At 47.8% G+C, this 22839-nt stretch overlaps 1 protein-coding gene across 1 annotated transcript in view; it reads left to right on the top strand.

Moving 5' to 3' along the window:
• HS6ST2 (heparan sulfate 6-O-sulfotransferase 2) overlaps positions 1 to 22588 on the top strand; it is a 130991-nt gene extending 108403 nt beyond the window's left edge. Inside the window, exon 2 of the mRNA XM_082062065.1 lies at positions 19747 to 22588. Coding sequence (XP_081918191.1) covers positions 19747 to 20449 — 703 coding nt within the window. The 3' untranslated portion in view covers positions 20450 to 22588. The remainder of the gene's footprint in view (positions 1 to 19746) is intronic.
• The last annotated feature ends 251 nt before the right edge of the window (positions 22589 to 22839 follow it).

The following is a 22839-nucleotide window of genomic DNA, read 5'->3' as shown; positions in this document are numbered from 1 at the left end:
ATGATACACTGAGCCTGATAGCAGCAGGTGGACATCCTTTGCAATTTTTTTAGCAACAGCATCCAAGACTTGAGCCAAATAAGCAGGGAGTTTGAGCAGGGCAGTGCTGGGTGGGTGATCCCCACAGCCAGGGCTCCTGTTGGAGGTACTTAAATTGCTCAGCTTTAATCCCAAAGATGCTTAGAGATCAAGTAGCTTCAGTGTAATTCAGTAATCTTTAGATGTAAGTTGTGCCAGGCATTGCCAGCTCTTGCAAAATACTGAGCTGGTGGGTGATTTTCCTTTTCCCTCTCCCTCTCATTAGATCTAGAAATGTAACTAAGTGTTTTTGCAGTATTTTGGACTAGATGAGCTACCACAGCAGGATCACGTGATGGTCCTGAAGAAGCAGTGGGACAGTCCCAGTTGGAGCATGAGCTCTTCTGTCATTGCTTCTTTCCCTGCCCTGGGCATCTGCCCCGTTCCCACCATGTTTATCGCTTTCCATGGTGTGATTGTCCCCAGGAGCTCAGTGCTGAAGCAGCTGAGGAGTTGGTGGGGAGGTGACATCGCTCCACCTATGGGGCAGAAGAAACCCATTTGGCTGAAAACATGGTGCTGGGCAACCCCAAGGATTAAGGGGCTTTTAGGCTAGCTGGCAATTGAACAGCCTTATGGATTCTGGGGGTGCAGCTTTTTCAGGGTCACTCCTGCAAGGAGCTGCAGAGCCAGGATCGCACATTTTTGGCGCTGCTGGATGGTGTGATCCTGTACTGCGACCCTGGGGAAAATGCTCAAACCCGGGAGCGCAAAGTAAATATTTAGCTGGTTCCTCTCAGTGTTGATCTACAGGCAGAGGCTGAGTAGGTAGTTAACACTTTTCCCCCTGCGGCGTGCTCTCACAACTTGAGGTAATTTGGTGATTTGACAGCGTTTCTCCTTCACACTGAACATAAACAGGCGTTTGGCACATCTACTGCATAAGTGCCGTGCTGCTGGAGGTGGGGTGAGACAGCCAAGAGCTCTTGGCATTAGGGTACAGCATGCGGATGTCACTCTGAAAACCGAATTTCTGCAGTGCACCGGCCACACTGGAGTCTGATTGCAGATAATCCCTTCTTGCTCTTGCGAAGCGCCAGCCAGTCGCCCGAAGCCCCATGTGCCTTGGGCTGGACCGTGGGCGCGATGCTCTGCTCCCGTCCTCATTGCACGCTGCTGACCCGACTCCATCCTTCAGACACCCAAATGGCCCCGTCTGGATGGGGGAACCCGAGTTGTCCCACAATTAATTAATTTACTAGGAGAACCACCAATTCTGTAAGGCATCAGAATTCTTTTTTCTTTTTTCTGTTTCCTTTTCCTTGTTGTGTTTGTTAATGAACGCGTTCCGTGTGCACATGGAAATATCCTGATGAGGCTTGAAGAGCCAAATTAAAGGAAAAAAAGCCTCTCATTTTGCACCAGCAGTTAGCTGATGAAATGTAAAGATGCAATGAGCTGATCAGTGATTCTGGTAATGTAATTAATGCTCTGTTCTTTCATACGTGCAGAGCTGGAGGTCGAGCTGAGCGCTCAGTGAAAATTTTCTCTGAATGGCGCAGTTCAATGCGCTTAAAGTTATTGCTCCCTAGTTATGATTCCTTCAGTAATTCCGAATTAAAGTTGATATACTTGTAAACGAAAATCAGGGCATGCTTATTAATTACAAAGGCTGGAGAATTTGGTTGCAAGATGTGAATGTTAATGTGATTGAAACACCGCAGACTGTGCAGGAGAGGGACCGACAGCGAATGGGGGGGCTGAGAAAACACCTTGAGGGTGTCGCTTCTTCCAGGTGGTGCGATATTTTGGACTAGATGAGCCATCAAAGCAGGATCATGTGGTGATCTTGAAGAAGCAGTGGGATAGTCTGAGGGCACGGGCTCTCCTGTCATTGCTTCTTTCCCTGCCATGGGAATCTGCCCCGTTCCCACCATGTTTATCGCTTTCTGTGTGTGGTTGTCCCCAGGAGCTCAGTGCAGAAGCAGCTGAGGAGTCGGTGGTGAGATGGCATCGCTCCCACCCTCCCATTGCTGGTGGAAGGGCCTGGCTGAAGTCCTCATCTCCACTTCCCTGGCTGCTACAGACAACCAGCTTCACATAGTTCTGCTGTTACATCTTCTTAACATCTCAGCTGTCCTAAACCATTAACAAGATTCCCAGTCTGAAACCAAACTCAGATGAGCTCATTTTTGCATGCGACATGATTTTGGCACAGCCTCACATGAAACCTTTGTCTTTATTTTTTTCTTTTTCCTCCCCTATTTTCAATAAACATCACATTAGCGAAGTATTAGCGATGCCGCATTTGCCGTCATTGGTTTACCATAGATAACAGCATGGAGTGTTCTCTCCGTTTTGATTCAATAGTGCATGACAAGGGAATCCAATTTGTTCAGATTTAGATGACATGCCTCCAATTATGTAATTCCATTAGGAGGTGCCTGCAGCCAAGTCTGTGCTCTCCGTCTCGGCAGACATAACTCTAATGGGACGTGTTGCAATATTGCTGTGTGGTAAGCACAACTTTGATAGAGAGCACGACCTGTCTCTCCCAGTCGTGTTTGTGGGAATGGAGAAGATGAAAAATGGTCTAGCTGTACTTAGGGCTCTAATCTGGCAATAAGTTATGTCACTGCAGGAACAAAGCTTTGCAATGAAAGGTGAATTTGTAATGGCTATATATTTTATGTATTCAAAATCAGACAGTAAACGCAGCACTTTGAATATGATCTTGTATTCAATTCCATAAATGGAAGATATATTGGTTGCAGTTTTTCCTCTTGAGTACTGCTTCAGATTCCTATATACTTGGGAATGTTGGATATTTATGAGAATATAAAGCAGTGGTGAAAACATAAGGCTAAATCTTAGCACAGATACAACTTGCTTTAAATTATTAATCTTTAGGAAGCATGATAAAAAAATCCTGCTATGCAAATTCTGCGGGACTGGGACTGGTGTACATACACATTACCATAGAGCTATCTAAATAATGTCTTTAAAATAATTCTGTAATACTGATGCAGACTTACAGTTTCTGCAGGCAGGAAAAGGCAGTTCTAGCGGCAGATCTGTCTCCCCACGAAGCGGGATGTAACACCACTCATAAATAAAGCTGTTCAGATGAATTTACCATCACTTGCAAGCCAGAAGGTTTCTGCAATGCCTTTGAGTACCATAGCTCAGACAGGGGTTGGTTGGGCTTAGTTCTCCGGGGGCTGGGAGGGCTGGATGGGTGTGGGATGTGTTTTCAGTAGAGTACACTCAGACCTGTGGAAACTGTAGGCATTTAAAGGCATTTAATCACCGTAAAAAGGTTAAAGCGTTGACAAGCATAAGAGATCTGTTGCTCCGTCTTGCCCGAGTTGGGATGGACCTGCAGGCAGGTCTGTTCTGTGGAGCTGGGACTTGAGCTGTTCACCCCATTTCTGTTGGCCAATATTAACTAGGGCTTGGCCAAACAGGTGTTATTTAAATATATAGAAAAGCTCCCTAGTCCTTGCTCTGGGGAAGTATGAGTGATACTATCTCTACTTTCACCACCTTTTGCAGTTCTCACTTGAATATATGAAAGAATTAAATAATGTTCTAGGTTAGAAAATGGGCATGCATATGTATACATCTTGAAAATCTATCTTCTCTGACTTTCTTTCCCCTTATTTATGTTGAGAGAGGAAGCCAGCAAACAATTTCAATGGATGAGGCATGCAATATCACCTTTCACATAAACAGGAAAAATACGCTTCCTCTGTTGATGTGGTGACACTAGGATGCATTTAAGTGTCTAAAGAAAGTGTCATATTGTTTAAAATAACGTGAAGAGAAGCCCAGTCTCAGTATGTTGAAATGAGTTATGGGGGTGCTGCTGTTTTAAAGATAGGATGGCGGAGATGTGGCTAAAGATGCTGCTTCTGTGCCCGAGCCCTGGCCCAAATTGCTGCTGTCGTGAGCCCTTTTGCACCCTCTGCTCTTGTCCTCGTCCCTGCTTGGATACTTTGCCAGAAAACCCCTCTCAGGTGGCATTTGGCAGTGCATTGATCCAGCCCCTCGGTGGATGGCTCAGCCTGCAGATATAACAGAGTGTATCAGCCTCAGGTTCAAAACCCAGTGTAATTCCGCGGGAATGAATTGTTCAGATAAATTGGGTAGAGCACAGTTTCTTAATCTGCTAAATGGGAAGAGACACCGCTGCCTGGCGCTTATTGGATTTTGTGCAATTTGGCAAGAAATTAGATTGTTTTAGATTAACCCCTCCAGGGATGGACACCTAGGAAGAGGCTGTTGTCGCTCAGACAGTTGATTTTCAGCTTTATTTATCGCAGCAATCCAGCTGTCGGTGTGGCTGAGAGCAGAACCTGTGCCGCTGTGATACACTTCATCGTGCTCTGGAGCACCCGTTTGCTGAGTTTCAACAAGAAAGCATCGATCTGCTGCAAAGCAGGCTGTGTACCCCAGCACGGCTGGTACCGGCCGGGGTTTGGGCTTCTCTCCTTGGGAACCAAATACTCAGGCAGGTTTCCTTGGGTGTTCAGGGGCTCACTGGAGAGTGTTTGTGAAGGCATCTGTGTTCCAGGGCAGGCTCTGCCCTTGGGTCTCTCCAGCTTTGCAAGCGCCCTGTTTGGCTCCCTTTAGGAAGAGGTTTTACAGGCAGGCTCAGAGCCCTGGGTCTCGCCATCATCGCCACCTCTGGAAGCCAGTGCATCGCTGGATTAAGTGACAACAAGCAAATCTGCATGCAAGAGTCAAAGCTCACGTGGGAAGCGCTTTTCTGGCTAGCAACGTGAACCAAGTGTTGCTGGCTGCCTGCAGAGCTGGCGTTGGCCCCTCTTACCTCCAAAGCTCCGCTCCTGGAAATGTTTCAGTGCAAAATGGGAAGAGTTTGGGGTCTGAAGGGGCTGTGCCTCATCTCGTGCTTCATCTCCCGTGTCTGGGCTTTGCATGAGTAGTCCCACATCCCAGAGGTGTCTGTACAAGGGTGTCACCAGTGCTGTGCCTGGGCAGGGGTGCAGCCGGGGGGGTGCCCATCCTCCCAGACCTGGTGCTGACTCTGAGAGAAGGGGTTATTACCTAGTGCTGAGAGCGGAGAGAGGAGGTGTTCAGCGTATTATATTCTGGGACACCTTCCCAGAAAACATTTCCTAGTGGTAATTACAGCACTGATGCCATAAGCCTCGGTAGCAGCTCCCCTTTGCGATAGTGGAGATGAATGGAGCGGCGTATCAAGAAAGCTCCCCAAAATTAAATTGAGCCCTAGCGTGTTAAATCAAGAGCCTGTTCAGCAAGGGCAGGACCTGCTCCTCAGCCCGTCAGGGACATAGCACAGCTGCACGGAGCAGGGACTGACAGCCAAAAGCTCACCCCGTTTGTTGCTTGAGCTCCAGGGATGCTGCTGCAGCTCTTCCCCCACGCTGGACCCACGCTGATTCCTAGTGCTTTGTCTGAACTGGATTATAAGCTCCGCAAAGCAAGAACCACACATGGCATAGTGCTGTAAACCCAGGAGATGAGTGGTCACCTGCTTCATTAGGCTCTGCATGGGGTTTTCAGAAGAACCGTGCAAGCTACAGGACGGACCCAGGCTGAGCTGAGTCTCCTCTAAGCTGTGGCTGCATCCATCGCTGGATAATGCTCAGACGTGTCTGAGCACATGTGTGGAGCGGTGGTCAGCTGAAGGTGGCCCCAAGTTCTCCCTGTCCCCCTCTGCATTGTCTGACACGTGTGATGGTGTTCCCCTGTGTGGCTCCTGTTTCTTGAATTGTATTTTATTTTTTATAAGAGCGTGGAAATAAACCCCTGAAAGGGTAACTCTGGTCATAGGTGCTGGGTTTTTTTGCAGGATGGTAGGCCAGCAAGGATGAATAGAAGAGCTTCTTTGCTCCTCTCTTATCCTCTGGTGATGTGGGACTTGGCACAGATGTGTCCCTAAAGGACACTCATCCCATCCTGTCCCTTCGCGTTGGGCTGCAGAAGTCACCAGAGGAGGAGAGGAGGAAATCTGTGGGATTATAACTGATATGAGTGGGATTTGCTGAGGCAGCTGCTGAGATAAACAAATTAAGTCCTTCATTGAGATGGAGGTAGCAAGGTCACCTCTTTGCTCCCTCGAGTAGTGCAGTTCCTCTTTAGCCACCTTTCATCCCTTCATCCTTTTTCCAAAACAAGTGCTCTCCAGCTTCTTACCTGCCATGCTTTTGGGATGTATAAAGTTGTGCTCTGTTTTGTTTCCTCATTGGAAACATGGGGTATGTTTGCTTGGAAGAGGACAACTTGTGTTCAGTTTCTACTCCCAAAGCTGCGCTCCCAGCATTGAAAGGGTTGCTATGGTTCAGATGGATAGGAGAGATGCAGTAGAGGCAGGACTTGAAGCTCGCTGGTTGGTGAACTGTAAATTTGAGCTGGAAAATGTGGCTGTACTGTAAAATTCAGGACACCATCTGTTTCATTGCTTGCTTGCAGTAACATTTGTACTTGATAATTAAAATGTCACACACATTAGCCAGAATAATCCATGGAGGAGTAGAACTGTGTTTTCTAAAAATCATTCAAGAGATGCTCACAGATAGGAAGGATGCTGTTTTGAACTGTCTCTCACTGCTCACAGAGGAGAGCGTTTTGCCTTTTTTTCTATACATATATTTTGAGGAGGAGTGTGGAGGGATGGGAACAATGGCAGATCCTTTTGGAAGGAGCTGTGAGTCTCAACCCTGGAGGGTTATTACCATCCATGGTTTGTTTCGCTTGAGGTTATTGGTCATGCTGGGGCTGAGCTCCTGGTTTTCTTCTTGGCTGTAGTAGGATAGATTTGGCTTCAGCTACAACCAGCTTGTTTCTAAGGGCACCTGAGCTAACCTAAGCGAGACTTTTCCAGCTGGCATGGCCAAGGGTTCAAAGTGCCATCTGCGTGGCTGGCTGTGGGTGGGGAGTGCCGGGAACTCAGCCCTCGGGTCTCAAGGACCACAGCGAGACACTGCTCAGAGAAAGGTCAGGGCCTGATGCATGTTTGTGTTGCCTTCTCCGCGAGAGAACCAGAGCAAAAGCCGAAGCAAGCGGTGCTGTGTGTGGGCAGTGGAATCGAGTGGTTTTTGCGGAGCAGCGCCAGCCCTCACCCCTTTGGCTGGTGCAGAGGACAGCTGGGCTCCTCTCCTTGCCAAGCCCTTCGCCGCGGCCTCGCTCCGTCCAGGTGCCAGTTTGGCTGAAGTTTGCTTCATGGCACTCAAAAGATGCAAAACTTGTATTTGTTTTTTTGGCTATCCTAAACCAGAATTTTGAATGTCTTAATGCTACATATTAATTGACAGTATAGGGGGCATCTGAAATCCATAAATGTGTCGTGCTGATATCTGTGCTGGATGTGCAGCCCCTGAGCCCAGGAAAGCATCTGATGATGCTTTGCCAGCTCAGCCTCTGGTTCCCGGGTGTCACACACTTGGACCGTGTAGCTGGTCCTGCTCAGAGCACAACACGACAGGAACCTCCCTGTGTTGGTTCAGGGTTGGGTAAGACGCGTTTTCCATAAACGTGGATTTCGAAGGGTGTCGTCCTAACTAATTCATACTAAGTAAAATATGCTTTTGCTAAATGCTTGGGGTGGAGCTCGTGGACATGGGAAAGGGGATGTCCTGCACATCTTGTAACGCTGGCAAAGCTTTGCTTAGCTGATATAAAGCCCCTCCCAGCTGAGCTTTGACACAACAAATAGATCTACGGGGTTCTATTAGAAATGCACTCTGCTATTCCATGAAAATTTTAAATCCAGTTATGTCAACTATGTGTGAATAAGATTTTTAAAATCCCGGTCTGCTGGGAGACGTTTGGATCTCAGAACTTTACGGTGCATCGGTGTGTGCGATCAGTAGCTAGTCAAGATTAAAGATTAAGTCTGTGGAGGAACTGCAGTGAGCACTTCAGATGTGATCCCCAGCAAGCAAGGTGCTTTCTGGGCTGTGTCCTGGCTTAAATCAAACATTTTGATGCCATCCCGAGCTCAAGATGTATCCTTGTAAGAGCAGGTCCTGTGCTTCTACCAGGAGACTGTATTGTAATGTGTGAGAGAGGGCTTAAAATATTCTAATTGTCTGCTTTGAAATTATGGTTTTGTTCCCTGGAGTAGAAAAGTGAGTTTAAATCATTAACGCCACAAGTCTCAGGGATGATTACGGAAATGTTTGCAAGTGACTTAATCAGTATAGTTTGTCTGAGTGGCCCATTTTAATATTATTGCACTGATTAAGTTTTCTTAGCTAATATGTGTTTCATTTCCAATTCAATTAAATGAGAATCCCCTTCCATTACATGATATTACTGAAGTACCCTAGTGGGGCAGGAGCACACTTGGTATTTTCAATTGATACAGATTTCTTCATTATATAGTCTCATGGTACTAAATGAAATCAATGAAAGCTGAAATTAAAATTGTAGCAAGTTGCAGCTGTAAATACATTGTCCATTCCTCAGTCCCTCTTTTAGCAGTAGACTGAGAATATACTAGTATCAGTTCATTAATTAAATCTCAGAGACTTTTTCAATAGATGTCTGCCTTTGACAGATTTTTAGAAAGCCTGGGAAGGATTTTCCTTGGATTTCTATATGCCCAGTGATCATGATAAGCAAAATATAAGGTGCATTAATGTGCCTTTTTTATACGCTATATATCCCTGCTTTAGCTTTTAAAAGCACTTTCGTGTAACCTATCATGGGATATATTAACTGGCATATGGAAGATTATCTGCAAATGGCTTGTGAAGGAATTAACATCAGCCTTACATTTTTTCACATGAGCCAAACCTTCTCCTTTTATGTATTATTGAAGAGAATTGATTGAGCTCTGATACAGTAACAAATGATTTTATAAATACCTCTCTGGAGTTAATTCCCCATTGTCAGCTCTTGGAGCTGATCGTATGATCTTCTTGAGACATCCAAGGTTTCTCCAGCGTTGAGACGAGGATTTTCAGTAGCACGTACTTTCATTGGGAGGTGTTTTACTACAATTCAAGCAGCGATTAGCAAATTGCAATGAGCACTCAGGAAATAAAACAAATCACAACTGCTAACACACATTCCTGCATTCCTAAAAAAGACAAATGCACGCGTCAAGCTGAGAGGGGAGCCCTCTGCACTCTCTTGCTTCTGGATCGTATCGGCAACAGAACTCACGAGTGAAGTGCGCGGGGTTCAGGGATGTTCTGGGTGGGTGGTGGGTGGCAGGACCAGTGTCCCAGCCTGGGGGGACACGCGGGGGGTTCAGCACAGCAGCCCATCTCACGTTTCTGCTTTTGTGCTGCTCGGCTCGGCCGCGTGTCGGGCTCGTGCCTCCGCTTGCACGCTCGGGCACGGCAGAGCCTGTCTGAAGTATTGCTTTTATTGAATTATTAACAGTATTTTCATCTCATCAGAGACTATGTGTGGCTTAGCACATTTAAGACATCGCTAAGATATATATGGATATAAGGATAAAGCTTTTTCGTTAATATTAAATACATGCTTTTTATAAATAAGAGCCTGGATTTTTTTTGTTATTATTTTTTTAGAGTATTATAAATAGTTTAGCATAGGTATTCCGGCTCCATAAGTGCAATGAAAATGTTAGCCTTGGCATATCAATCCTGCTTTACAGATGACTGTAATTTCCTGAATGTCAAAACTCCAAATTTTTCTACTAAGCAAACTTTTCAGTGGCAAAATAGATTGCCTTCATAATATATCATTGTGTGTAAGAGAAAATGAAATCTTTATGTACTGTATTATGAATCAATGAGGCATTAAGATTCTTGGAAGGGTGACTGGACTCTGGAAAATGAAAAACTGCCACTATTCCCTCTCTGTAAACCGCTGCTTATGGAGTGTAGGCTTTGCAAACCTCCATCTCCTCCACCACAGAAATATCAGTTACAAGTTGAAAACAGTTCCTGCAACGGCATTTAGATAGGGTGAATCCTGCTGTAAAGATTTGATTTATAGCAACATCCTGTGGTTTTTCGCCAACTCTTTTGCAGTGGCCTCCTTTTAGCTTTGGGAGGTCTGCTGTGCTTTTTAATGAATCTCTAAGAGCTCTGTGAATGGGGAGGTGCTGTGTCATGTCTGGAAGATGCTGCGTGCCGTGGCTCAGGGAGATGGGACATCCTGGGGACAGGGACAGTTCCTTGTGCTGGCAGTAGGAAGGTACTTTCTGGGGGCTTTAGAGCTTGGTTTTTCAAAAGACATTGCTCACACCTTGAGTTTTTCCTGGTGTGTATTAAGGGCGAGATCAGCTCTGCATCCTGTTTTGTGAGGGATAATCACTTTTAGCAAGAAAAGCACTTTCCAGCCCTTGTGTGCTGCCGAGGCCAATGTCACAAATCCAGCATCACCCGTACTGTGGCTCATTATCTAGGACAAGGAGTAAAGCTAATAAGATAGGAGATTCACACTGGACATGAAGAAGAAATTTTTTACAATGAAGGTGGCGAAACACTGTCCCAGGTTGCCCAGAGAGGTGGTGGATGCCCCATCCCCGGAGACATCCCAGGTCAGGCTGGACGGGGCTCTGAGCAACCTGAGCTGGTGAAGATGTCCCTGCTCATGGCAGCGGTTGGATTGGATGAGCTTTGAAAGCCCCTTCCAACCCAAACTGTTCTATAACTCTATGACCTAGCAAGAAGGAAGCATGGCATGCTCTTATGCTGATGCTCCTCTGCCACCTTCTCTGTCCGTCAGTTTCACCCATCACGGGCAGCTCGGGGGGGTCTTGGCACCACTTCTGCCCTTCATCCAGTTGCCTATGTCATACAATTAAGCTAACAAGGTGGGAAGCTTTGCTGTTCTGGGCAGGTTGTGGTGGGAGATGGGTGTTTCCAAAGGGCAGTTCAGCCCTTTTCCCAGCAGGTCGGGTGGGTGGGAAGGGTCTTGGCCCCTCTGCCGGGTGTTTCCACCCTTTCCTGTGCCAGTCTGTGGTGTGGAGGCGGTGGATTCGGGACTGGCTCCAGTGGCTGAGTCACTCTTCTGTTTGCAGAGTCTAAAAATGGAAACCTGCTTCTCTTTTTATGCACCACAAAAAAAAAAAAAACACACAAAGTAAAAAGGCCACTGTTCTTGCTGAATTGGTTGTGAGCAATGGTATCCTGCAGAGATCTTAATAATACAGGCAATTATGAAATTAATACCACTCTGGCAAATCTGCAGGGCAGCTCTCCCCTCTGCAGGCGATGCTGTGGACAATTAGTTTGTGCGTGAAGGCCGCTGGGAACATGTGCGTGTGTGAGGCTGCATATTTTTTACTTATTTAAAGCCTTATTTTCATTATCTTTGTGTACACACGCCATGCCTGCACATATATGAACGCATACCTTGAGCTGCGAAGTTTTAAATCGCTGCCGCTTTCTGTGCCTGAAATGCTTATTTTTTACAGATCTTTCCTATTTGATAACTTCACGGGCAATGACGGGCTGGTGTAATTGCCGTTCTTGCAAAATCCAGCTCCTTTTTATGGGCTCCTCTGGCAGTTTTCTCCTGCCGCCGTTACTGTGGGTAGGCTGCTGGCTCCCTACCCCCACCATTAGTGTTTCTAGACAAAACATCTCTGTGATTCATTGGGTGCTGATAGAAGTGAAAACATAATGATTGCTTAGAGGAAATGTAAATTTACATTTGCTAACGGCTTTAATTCGCAGTTCTGAAATACTTATCTCATTCCCTCCCGGGCCCTTGTTCGGAGCTAATGCACGATTCTCCTGTGCCACCCTGAGACCCGGACTACAGGAATATAGTCCACATGCTTGTAGTTTTGCAGGCTGCTGCAGAGAAATGTGTTTGTTCCCTCTCCTTCTTCTCTGCCTCCCCATAATCCTTTTACTTCACTTCTTTAATGAAGAAGTCATTTGTTCATCTAGATTTTGCTGTACTTTTCATTTTGGATGAAGTGGAGCTGGAAGTTTAGTTTAATTTGCATTATTATCATAGAATGGTTTGGGTTGGAAGGGACCTTCAAAGCTCACCCAGTGCCACCCCTGCCATGAGCAGGGACATCTTCACCAGCTCGGCTTGCTCAGAGCCCCGTCCAGCCTGGCCTGGGATGTCTCCAGGGATGGGGCATCCACCACCTCTCTGGGCAACCTGGGACCACGTTTCACCACCCTCATTGTAGAGAATTTCTTCCTCATGTCTAGGCTGAAATTGAATGAGAAAAGGTCTCGTAAGAACAAGTAGGACCCAGCTTGGGGCCTGTTTGCTTGGAAGGTGCTGTATTTGGTCACTGGGGAGAGGAGAGGAGCAGACCTGCTCCGATAACCCTGCTCTGTGCTCACCTCCTTGCAATCACTGCGACCACAGACGGGGAGGACCTGGTGTGGGCAGCCGGGCTGCAGATCTGGACACAAAGGCAGCTACGCAGCCTGCGTGGGACATAAGTTCTTCTCCTTTAGGCTCCCCAGGGAGCACAGCAGCCTCCCTTGCTCCTCTTCTGCTGAGAGATGGGCCCATAGCTCTTGTCTGCAGGGCTGGGAGCAGAGAGGAGCGCTGTGGGAAGCCCCGGCTGATGCTTCTCGGCTGCTGCCGTTGCCATCCACATCACTGATGCGAAGCATCTGGGACCAATCTGGTGTAGATACAAACATTTGAATCCCAGCGCTGCATCAGTAAGCTTGCCAAATATTTTGGCCTCGTCTCTGTGAGCTGTGTTGCGGGAGCACCTCTCGGCAGGAAAAAGAAGTATTCCCATTTCGGGGGTGTTTCCAAGTGTGCGTGGCTGAGGCAAGAGAGGCTGTCACCAGGATGCTCACCCCTGTCCTTTTAATCATGTCTCTAGGTGACAAAGTTCGTTAAGAATCAGTATGAGTCACAGTATTAAATGAACATTTTGCTGCTCTCGGAGCAGTCTCCAAACAGATGCCTGCCTACAACAAATAAGGCAGCAGGGGTATTTCTCTTGGAGGAACAATTTGCAGTATTAGCAAATCAGATTCTCAGTGGGCCACTCTTGATGGGAATTAACCTCACCTACTGGGAACGAAGCACTCTCAGCGCCTGACGTGGCATAATTGAGTTTGACTTCTTGTAGAGATGCGTTGGGCGTGATTGATCGGTGGGGAGACCCTCTGCCGAAGGTTAAAATCTATCAGCACATTCGGAGCTGCACGGGGAGGGTTTTAAGAGCAGAGCAAGAAATGCGAAACTCATGCTGTTGGCGTTCCTGACCTTCCATCATTTTCCGTGACTTTGCTGTCAGATTATCCCGAGTGGAGATGTTCTGTGGGGCGAGGGAGGAGCAGGGGAGCCAGCCTGCAGCAGTGTCAGCTCACGGCTGGGAGCAGCGGAGGAGGAGATGGGATCTTGGACCCGTGCATGGGGCCGCTGTGTGGAGGCATCTTCCTCTGGTCCGATCAGCTGTGTGAGAGAAGTTGACATCTCAAAAAAAAAAAAAACCAAATTGCTCAGCTTGTAAAAGAGCAAGTATGTGACTATTCTTTTATAAATGAGCTCTGTGGATTTTTATTCAGATGAGCAGTTTATGGAGAGGGTGGGAAGGACACTGATTGTCCTTCTGCTGCTCGCTGGTTTTGGTGATTGTGCATTGTTTCTGGTGTCGAAGCACCAACCCTGTGATTATTTTTCTTTTTTCAGTAGCTCAGTCCTTAATCCTTTGCATCAAGTGCGGAATCTCTACTGCAGGGTTTTATTTCATTTTATTTGCTTTTCTGCTGCACATGTTACGTGATCTGTCCCTTTGCCCCCACCCCTCAAGAGGGAACTTGCCTTTCAAAATACCTACCTTCACCTGGCACATAACTTGGTTTTGCACTGCCCTGTTAGTGCACCACAAAGTCCTTAAGCTGGGGAAAAAAAATCCCTCAGAATAGGAAACATTCCCAGATCTTCCTTCCTCCCCCATCTCCACCCATCGAGATGGAGACACTTGTGTAAAATTGCCTCCCATTCATTGCACAAACCTGCCTGCGTCTCCAAACCATCCCAGCCAGGCTTGCCATCTGGATGAGCTTGGCCTAAGTGCAAACCAGCCTGCTTGAGCCAGCTTGAAGGATAGCCTTAGTTTTGCTGGGAGAATGGGACTGTCCCAATACATTGCCTGGAAATCACGGCTCTGCTTCCCCAGCCTGTGCTGTAGCTGTGTTTTCCTGGGTTAGTTTGCCCCAGGGCACAGTCAGAAGGAGAGGTCGGTGTGTTCCCAGGGCTGCAGTGCTCCCTGTGCCAACGCTGTAGGTTTCTTACCCTCTGTAGCCTACAAAGCCCTTCTTGTTACAGCCCCGTTTCTCAGCAGAAATGAGAAAAGGTCACTCAGTCCCTCACCTCCTGATCCATACACTAATGGATGTAATGGTGAGTGGATGTTTAGCTTTCAGCTCCCCTCTACAGCTCCTTACCTCATCGTTCCATCAAGCCAGGCTCAGGTTTCCAGGCTGAAGGCCGGGCAGCTGCCAGCGTCTGACCTCCAGCCTTCCTCTACCTCAGCAAGCCATTAAACAGCGCGGCAGCCTCTGTCCTCTGGCAGGGATCGATACTCCCCGGCCTCGGCACCAGCGCGAGTTTTGACCCGAAGGGGCTGAGATGTGCTGAGCTGGAGCCAGCCCTGCTTGTGGTCCCCGTGGAAATGGCACCCGGTGGGACCACGCAGCAGTTCCTCAGAGCTTCCCCATCGGGGTTAAGGTGCCCTGGGAGCAAGTGCAGGAGTTAAAGCACCTAGACAGTTCTCTGGTGAGCCCTTCGCTGCTCTCAGCCTCTCAAGTGGGTGCTCAGCTGCCGATGGTCCGTTTTGCCAGGTCTCTCGTGGCACAGCAAGGAGGAGGGAAGGGAGCTGCAAGCCTTCCCCTGGCTCTCCATCCACAGGTTGGGCCATAACCCCTTTCTCTCTGCATCGCCTGGTTCGCTGCTGCTTTGCAGTCCTGCTTTGCGCAGCTGGGGCAGTGGGGTTGGGATGGGATGTGCTCTTACTTCAGGAGGTTCTGACCCTTTTTGATGCTTAAGCAAAGTCACTCCTTCCTCACCTCATTTCAGCAGAGCAGCTCCACACACAGTGAGCCTCCTGGGCATCGCGGTGTGCATAGCTGGATATCCCTTTCCTGGCAGCTCCTCTGGGCTCTGAAGTCTCTGGCTTTACTCAGTGCTGTCATCCCCTGGGGTTTCACACCTCCTCACTTTGACTTCCATTTATTTTTTCTTTAATGTTGCATTTAGAGTCTTGCTACAAGGGTGCTTTTTAAAAAAATCATTAGACTGGAAAAAAGAATTCTTATTGAGCCCCTGCGCTGGGCGGAGGTGGGGAAGAGGCTGGCACAGATGCACTGTGTGACCACAGAATTATCCTTCAAAGTGAGCAGATGGCTCAGTCTAAATAAACCCCTCAGAGAAATTCACGGAGGTCTTTGAGGTTTCAGTTTGCTCTGTATTTTCTCCAGGGGCTGTGCAGGAAGGAGAGAGGGAGCTGCTCTGGGCTGAGGAACCGGACAGCTGAAAGCAGGTCTGTCCACTGCCAGCACACGTTTCTTGGTCCCTTTCAGCAAAAAACATCTTAGCAAAAGTCATCTCAGCAAAAATGTCAGGCAGGGACTTGCGCTGTCCCCCCAGCCTGGCACGCATTGCTCCCATGTGGGGTCTGAGGGATGCTGACGTGGAGCAGCAGCACTTGTGCAGGAGGAGGAGGAGGAGAGAGCATCTTCATGACCATGCTGGTTATTAAAGTGCCCTGGGACCATCCATGGGGCGTTTGCGTGGCAGCACCACCACCCCAGAGGTGCTGCCTGTGCTGGGTCAGTCAGAGGGAGCTGCGGTTCAGCCTGTGGGTGAAATACGTTTTTTCTGGCACCACAGGTACACAGGGACATGTGGCAGCTGGCGTGCTGGGAGGATGCAGCGTGAGGGCTGGCATTGCTGCGGCTGTGGGGATGCCGAGCACATCTCTTCTCCTCTCTCCATCCTTGACTTCCAGCACATCACCCTGCCTGTCTGTGCCATTTTCCCGTTTTTCTTGTCCCACCCTCAAGTAGAAGCATCAGAGCACCAAGAAAGCCCACATTTCACACCCCAGTGGACAACTCGAGCTGTTAGCTGGGCATTTGTCTGACGGGATCCTCTGACCTTTCCTGAGCAACTTTGTGGTAATGGATTGTGTGTAGATAATTCACAACTCCCAAAAATGCTCTTGCTTCAACCTTGCAGTGGTGTGACAAGCAGAGTGGGTGATGCAGCATGTGGAGCAAACTCAACGTTGTGGGACTGTTTGATCCCCGTATTCCTCAGGGAATAGCTGTGTGCAGGGAGATACCAAAAGCAAGTGACTGTCACAGCATCTCACACTCCTGATGGCTCCAGGGTCAACCTACTTTCTGAGTTGCCCATGAGTTCCTTTTGTTCTCTGCTTCATAGGCATCCAGCTCAATTTTATTAGAAAACCTGCGTTTCTCATGAGTGCAGCTCCTTAAGTCAGAGGGATGATTCACGGTAAAGTTTGAGCTCTACCTGCAACCATGTTATCTTGGGCTCTGAAGCACAAGCTTCAAGAAATGGGCAAGAGCTCAACACCCCCTTGTTAAGGCAGCAGAAAGAACAAGCGGTTACGTACAGAGCTAAAAATAATTGCAAAACTTTGAGTCTTCCAGTTGCAGCAGAAGGATGCTCTAAGCACTGCCGGCCGAATCCATCTCTGGCAAGGCTTTGACTTGACGATGCATTAAAGCTTTTGTGACTTTTTGAAGCTCAGTTCAGATAAACGCAGAGCAGTGTGGCTGCTTTTCTGGAGCTGACATGATTTCTAACTTGGATGAGAATGGCTTAGGGCAAAACCAAAAGCCGGTGTTCCCAAAAGGGACGTCACCTTTTTCTGTAGAATTTTAACAGGGAAACTTAAGAAGGGGAGAAGTGCACAAAATAGCTGAGATTGGCCCAGCAGCTGACAAAGTGTCTCTCTGTAAGTCGTGTCTTCAAAGCAGGTTTCATCTGGGAAATAACAACATGGTAAAAACAACAGACACAAGCCTGTTCACAGGGAGCCGTGCTCAGGCCAGGTAGGATACAGGCTCCATCCAGGGCATCCCATGAGCATCCCTGCCCATGGCCTGGCTGCCTGAGCGCGGGGTGCTGGAGGGAGCCCAGACACCTCCACACACACGGCAGAGCCCAGTGAGCATCTTTACTCAGCCTCTTCTCCCCCATCTCCCTCGACTACGGCGTTTTCCCCTGACAGGCGCTGATGGAGATATCTGCCCAGATGAGGCCGCCGGCCACCTGGGGTGATAGTGATCCATTACAGCGAAGTTTCTTCTGACAACATGCAAGTTTTTATTCATTCTTTTGTTTTTTACAACAGCAGCCAAGGGAGGGAGGCGCTTTGTCACTGCCTGAGACCAAAAAGCACAAAGAGAGAGCAGCTGACGAGTTTGAGCTATGATAAAGTGCTCGCTGTATCGATCTTGGCTCAGGATTTGTTTCCCTTCTTGCATTAACTCCCCATCGATTGCTGTGATGACCTTATAGCATACGGTTTTGTTGGCCTTGTCCCTTAGCCAGCAGCCCTCCCAGGCCCCGCTCCCCTCCCAGCCTTGCCGAACTGCTGACGGGCCACGTCGTACAAGGTGCTCTGGGGTAAGCGGAGCTTTGCTGGTGCCTCTTCCATCATCAGAGGTTTGTTGCTGTATGTTAGTTGCTATAATTAGCACTGAGTTTAGTGCTACATAGCACTAAGTAGTTATTGCTTGAGGATCAGGTCATTATTTTAGCGCAGTATCCCAATATATGAGACCCAAGGGCAAAGAGTTAAAGAAGGGGCTTGAGTTTGCCCTGGAGATGCTCCGTTTCCCCATGACGAGGACCCGCACGAGGCTGTGTCACTGCTGCATCAAAGGAGCCTGGTGCACAAGAGTGACCAGGGTCAGCTCCGGCCGGCTGGGGTGACAGTGCTCATGGAAAGGCCTTTGCCCTGTTGGCTTCTCCAGCACAACCAGAGACCTGCTGAGATGACACGGAGTGAAACTCTTTCTGCCTTTGCAAGGGACAACATGAGGTTGGTGGCTGCTGCTCCGGGTCCGTGACATGAAAGTCAGCTTTGTCCTTGCTCCCTCTTAAGTCCAGCTTTCACAGTGAAATCATCTAATAATGCTTTTGGAGAAAAGTACCTTCCTCAGAGTCACAGTGTGGGCTTTGGCACCCACCACCTTGCAAACCTGCGGCCAAAGGCCTCCGAGCTGGGGAGCAGCACCAGGACGAGTGTGGGGACAGCGATGGTGCCAGTTGCCGTGTCCTGGCTCTCCGAGCGTGAGGTGCCACTGATTCTGTACTGGGCTCCTTGGCTGTATTTGGTTTTGCAAGTTTATTGTACTTTATTTAATTATTTATGAGCTTGGATGCTCTAAATGGGAAGAGGAATGGCAACTGTCCAGGTTTCCTTTACCATGTGCTGTTGGATGCTTTCGGTGCTCGTGATTCACTTTTTAGTCCACCCAGAGACAATTTTCTGTAAAACATTGACATCTAGTGGCTTTTTTGCCAAAGGAAGTGATAGGGAACAGAAGACTGGCTGCGGGATGGCCAGTCATGCTGCAATTCAAGAACACAAATAATTGTCCCTTTTCCTCCTTGCACAGCACCGAGGACATGGCAATCACAGCCTGGGGGCTCTGGGGTCCCAGGCACATTCCTTGGTGTCCTCATCCTGGAAGAGTGGCCTTCCCTGGCAGAAGAATTTGTGTATTGAGCTACTTTAAGTCCATTTCCTTATGCAGATCGCTGTTATCCTGACAGTGTACCTCCAGCATCATTGCTGAGGTCGTGGTCATATTAAAGGAGGTGTGAAGAGCTTGGTGTATATGGCTTCAGACTGCTGACAGTTGAAAACATAGTGTTTGACGGTAGATATTAATGTGTGACCCAGAGTCATCTCTTAATGGTACACAGAAGGTTGAACTTGCAGCTTTTCCAGCTGGCAGCCTGATAGGTTTCCCTGCAGCAGCATGTCCCCCACGTGTGCCACCCTCCTGTTGCTCCAAACCAAAGCCAGCACCTCCCTTGGAAATGTTTTCTCTTACAAAAAGCTGTGATGAGTCCTTTAATTTCCTGTTATTCACGTATCTCTCCTCTCTCATCGTTGCAGCACTGCATCAGGTGAAGGCAGGAGGATAATACAGGATTTGCAAGGGCTTTTTTCAGTGCAAATGGGTTGGGGCTTCTAGGTACATCCCGTGTATCTGGCCTGCAAAAGGAAATGTCTTCCTTAGAGCTGGAACGCTGCGCTGGGGCTCACGCAGCCAAGACCCACAGCTGCTCACCAGGAAAGGTGGCACCAGCAGTTTTTTGCAGGCTACGTAAACTTGTCAGTCCTGCTGCATAAGGAAAATAAAAAAGCCAGAGCTACTATACCGTCCTTGGGTTGAGGCTTCCATCCTGTCAGATATTTTGATTATTCTCCCAAGATCTGTGGAGAGCATCAGTTGAGGCACCCGGCGGGACCGTGTAGCCACATGTGCAACTACACAGAGGGGAAAGCGGGGTTCCCTTCCACCTCTGTAGAGGCAAAACTCACTAAGCCAGATATGTGCAGGTAGATATAACCATCCCGCTGCCCCCAGGGAGTTTGTTGAGCCATCCTTCACCCCGGAGAGGAGAGCATGCAGAGCAGCACTCTGCAGCAGGGCTCCTGAAAGCCTCTTAAGTGCATCTTCAAGTTTCTATTGATTTTGAACATTAATGCACTGTGTGCTGGAGACACACGGGACTAAACGCTCTGCCTTCCTCTCCCCTCGGCAGGAATTTCTACTACATCACCATCCTGCGTGACCCCGTCTCCCGATACCTGAGCGAATGGAGGCACGTCCAGCGAGGAGCGACGTGGAAGGCGTCCCTGCACGTTTGCGATGGCCGGTCCCCAACCACTGAGGAGCTGCCCAGCTGCTACGCGGGGGACGACTGGTCAGGCTGTTCTCTGCAGGAGTTCATGGAGTGCCCCTACAACCTCGCCAACAACCGCCAGGTCCGCATGTTGTCCGACCTCAGCCTGGTGGGATGCTACAACCTGTCGGTCATGCCCGAGGAGCAGAGGAATAAGGTTCTCCTAGACAGTGCCAAGGAGAACCTGAAGCGGATGGCCTTCTTCGGCCTGACCGAATTTCAGCGGAAGACTCAGTATCTCTTTGAGAAGACTTTCAACATGAACTTCATCTCCCCGTTCACGCAGTACAATAGCACAAGGGCCTCCAGCGTGGAGATAGACCAGCAGACTCAGCAGCGCATCGAGGCCCTCAATTTTTTAGACATGGAGTTGTACGATTATGCAAAAGACCTGTTTTTGCAGCGGTACCAGTACATGCGGCAGAAGGAGCACCAGGAAGCGCGGCGGAAACGCCAGGAGCAGCGCAAGATCCTGCGGGCGAAGCAAGCGCGGCGGAGGGAGCGGGGAGACAACAGCTCCAGCACTGACTACACGGGGAACGTGGAGCGGTGGCGGCGGTAGTGGGGGGACCCACCGGACACCCGCAGCCAAGCAGAACCCGACCCACGAATGGGAGGCGAAAGAGGAGTCCGAACAGATCAAGCTTCTGAAGGGTTCGGAGCAAAAAGAGGTTAAAACGTTGCCTTTGCAGTTGCCTTTGCAGTAAATGTTGTACTGTACGCGGAACGCTTAATCTTAGCGTGTAATTAAATTGTCCTTTTTAGGTTTGTTGGATTATTTATGAAATACAGGAGCCAAATAGGCTCATCGGAAATGGTTGCTTGGACGTTTATTTAAAAGGAAAAAAAAAATATCCTTAAATTAGTTATGAGTACAAAATGGGATGCTGGAAAATGTTTATGATGCTCGGCTGAAATCTATCTGGGAAGCAAACTCATTTCCTAATAACGAGCAGTTAGCATACTCTCACAATACAGTATATGAGCAAAACCTTTTCCCTTTGATTTTATCTTAATTTTATTTTAATAATGTGTTTTCAAGGGCACCAACTGCTTATTATATTTACCAAGTTAATGAATGGACGATGAAGAGAACAAAAGAGATCTTGAAAAATATTGACTAGTTTTATGTATAATATTGGCTTTTAAAAGGAATAGAAGTAATTTCTCTAGTTATATAAATATTTAAAATTTTAAACTTTTTTCTACCTACTGCTGTTTAGAGTTTTAAGCTTGATCTATCTCATATTTAAAAACAAGAAAAAGACATACATAATTTTCTGAACCGAATGCCAATGTTAAAGACACTGTTTCCAGAATTTTTCAGGGTAGTATGATTTTAACCATTCTGGAAAATGTATAGCACATCTTCATGTTTCATAAAGCATTTTCCAGATTATAATCTCGTGACAGTGTCTAATTTTAAGTCTTTCTTACCCATTAGAATACATAACACTGAATTTATCATTCCTTAATAATTGGTGATCTAAACTAGATGAAATTATGTTGCGGCTATTTGTGTAGTGTCTTTAAAAAGTCATAAAACTCTCTAATCCCAGCAATATTATGAAGAGAATTGCTCAACGAAGAAGTAGATTTACACTTGAATTAGGATTTACTTCCAGTAAATCTTTGCTACACCAGATAAGAACAGGGCTTTTTTTTTTCCTGTGCTCTCGAGCCCTTCTCAGCGCTGACAGATGAGCGACGACTGACACGGTGACGGAAACCAGTCTTGCCATAGCCATAGTTGTGCAGGGTGAGCAGGTTGCGCGGTGCAGGAGCTGGACCTGGACCGGCTCACCCGCAGCCCTTTGGCCGCACCGACACTGACGGGGGAGCAGGCGGGGCAGGAGGTGCGAGGGACTCCTATAAATCTCTATGCAAAAATAAAATAAAATACTCTGCAAGGCTTGGGCTATATCCATTCAGCAAGTTCAGAAACTGCGCGCGCAGCCTGCGGCGCTCCCGAGCTCGGCGCTGACCGGCCGTCTCGGTGCGGGCGCGGTGACGGAGGCACCCGGAAAGGATGCGCTTCGTCCCCATGTGCACGACGCTTACACGGCTCACTTGCACTATTGCCTTTCGCCTGTAATATTCTGTACACCGATAGGGCAGGGAGGCATAAAATGAGGCAGAAGGCTTTCCAGACATCTTATGGCTCCACGCCGATGTGACAGTTGTTTTACATCTGACGTTGTGTTGCAACCCGGGGGGCAGCAATCCTACGGGGGGCAAGCGGAGAGCAAAGCAGCAGCAAACCAATACCCTGCGTTAGCAGCTTGGAAAAGAGAATAACTTCATGTACAGCATTTTTTTTTAAATGAGAACTGCAGTTGCCAATATGATGTCTCGGTTGTATTTTGGTTTTTATGGGGGAAAATAATTTGCTCTTAAAACTGAAAGGCACTGCTGTATACAGGACTTAACGGTGGGTGAGCTGCCTGTTGCAGAAGGTGCATTTTGTTTTTATGCTGTGGTGTGCATGGTTTACAGAGACTAGTTGCATTTTTCTTTGTGTATACTGTTTATTGTATATAGGGGATGTACGAATATAAGGATACTGTTTTGTCATAACCATATCAAATTCTACTGATTTCCACTGTAGACGCTGTCTTATTGTGTAGATTTACAGGCCGATCCACTGACTTTGATTGTGTAATTTAACAATAGAACTGATAAATAAAATTTAACTACAGTCTTCTGACTTTCATGTGATTATTCTTTTATCTGATGACATGCTAGGGATTGCACAGTTCAGAATGAATGGTAGTTTTGACATGAATGAAACAGCAGTTGACAGGTAAGTATATGAGTTTAAAATCACAGCTTTTCTGAAGTGTATTCAACCTACAGCTTTCAAGGGCAAAGCCACTTTGGACTTTCTCTGGCTCAGGTATTGTTACAGAGTTTTTGGTGGCTTTTTTGAGCAGCCCTCCTCAGATGAACAAG

Source organism: Streptopelia decaocto (genome assembly GCF_964273445.1).
Source record: "Streptopelia decaocto genome assembly, chromosome: 10".
NCBI classification, from domain to species: Eukaryota; Metazoa; Chordata; class Aves; order Columbiformes; family Columbidae; genus Streptopelia; species Streptopelia decaocto.
The sequence above is the reverse complement of the archived record's forward strand: the minus strand, read 5'-3'. Positions and strand labels throughout refer to the sequence as shown.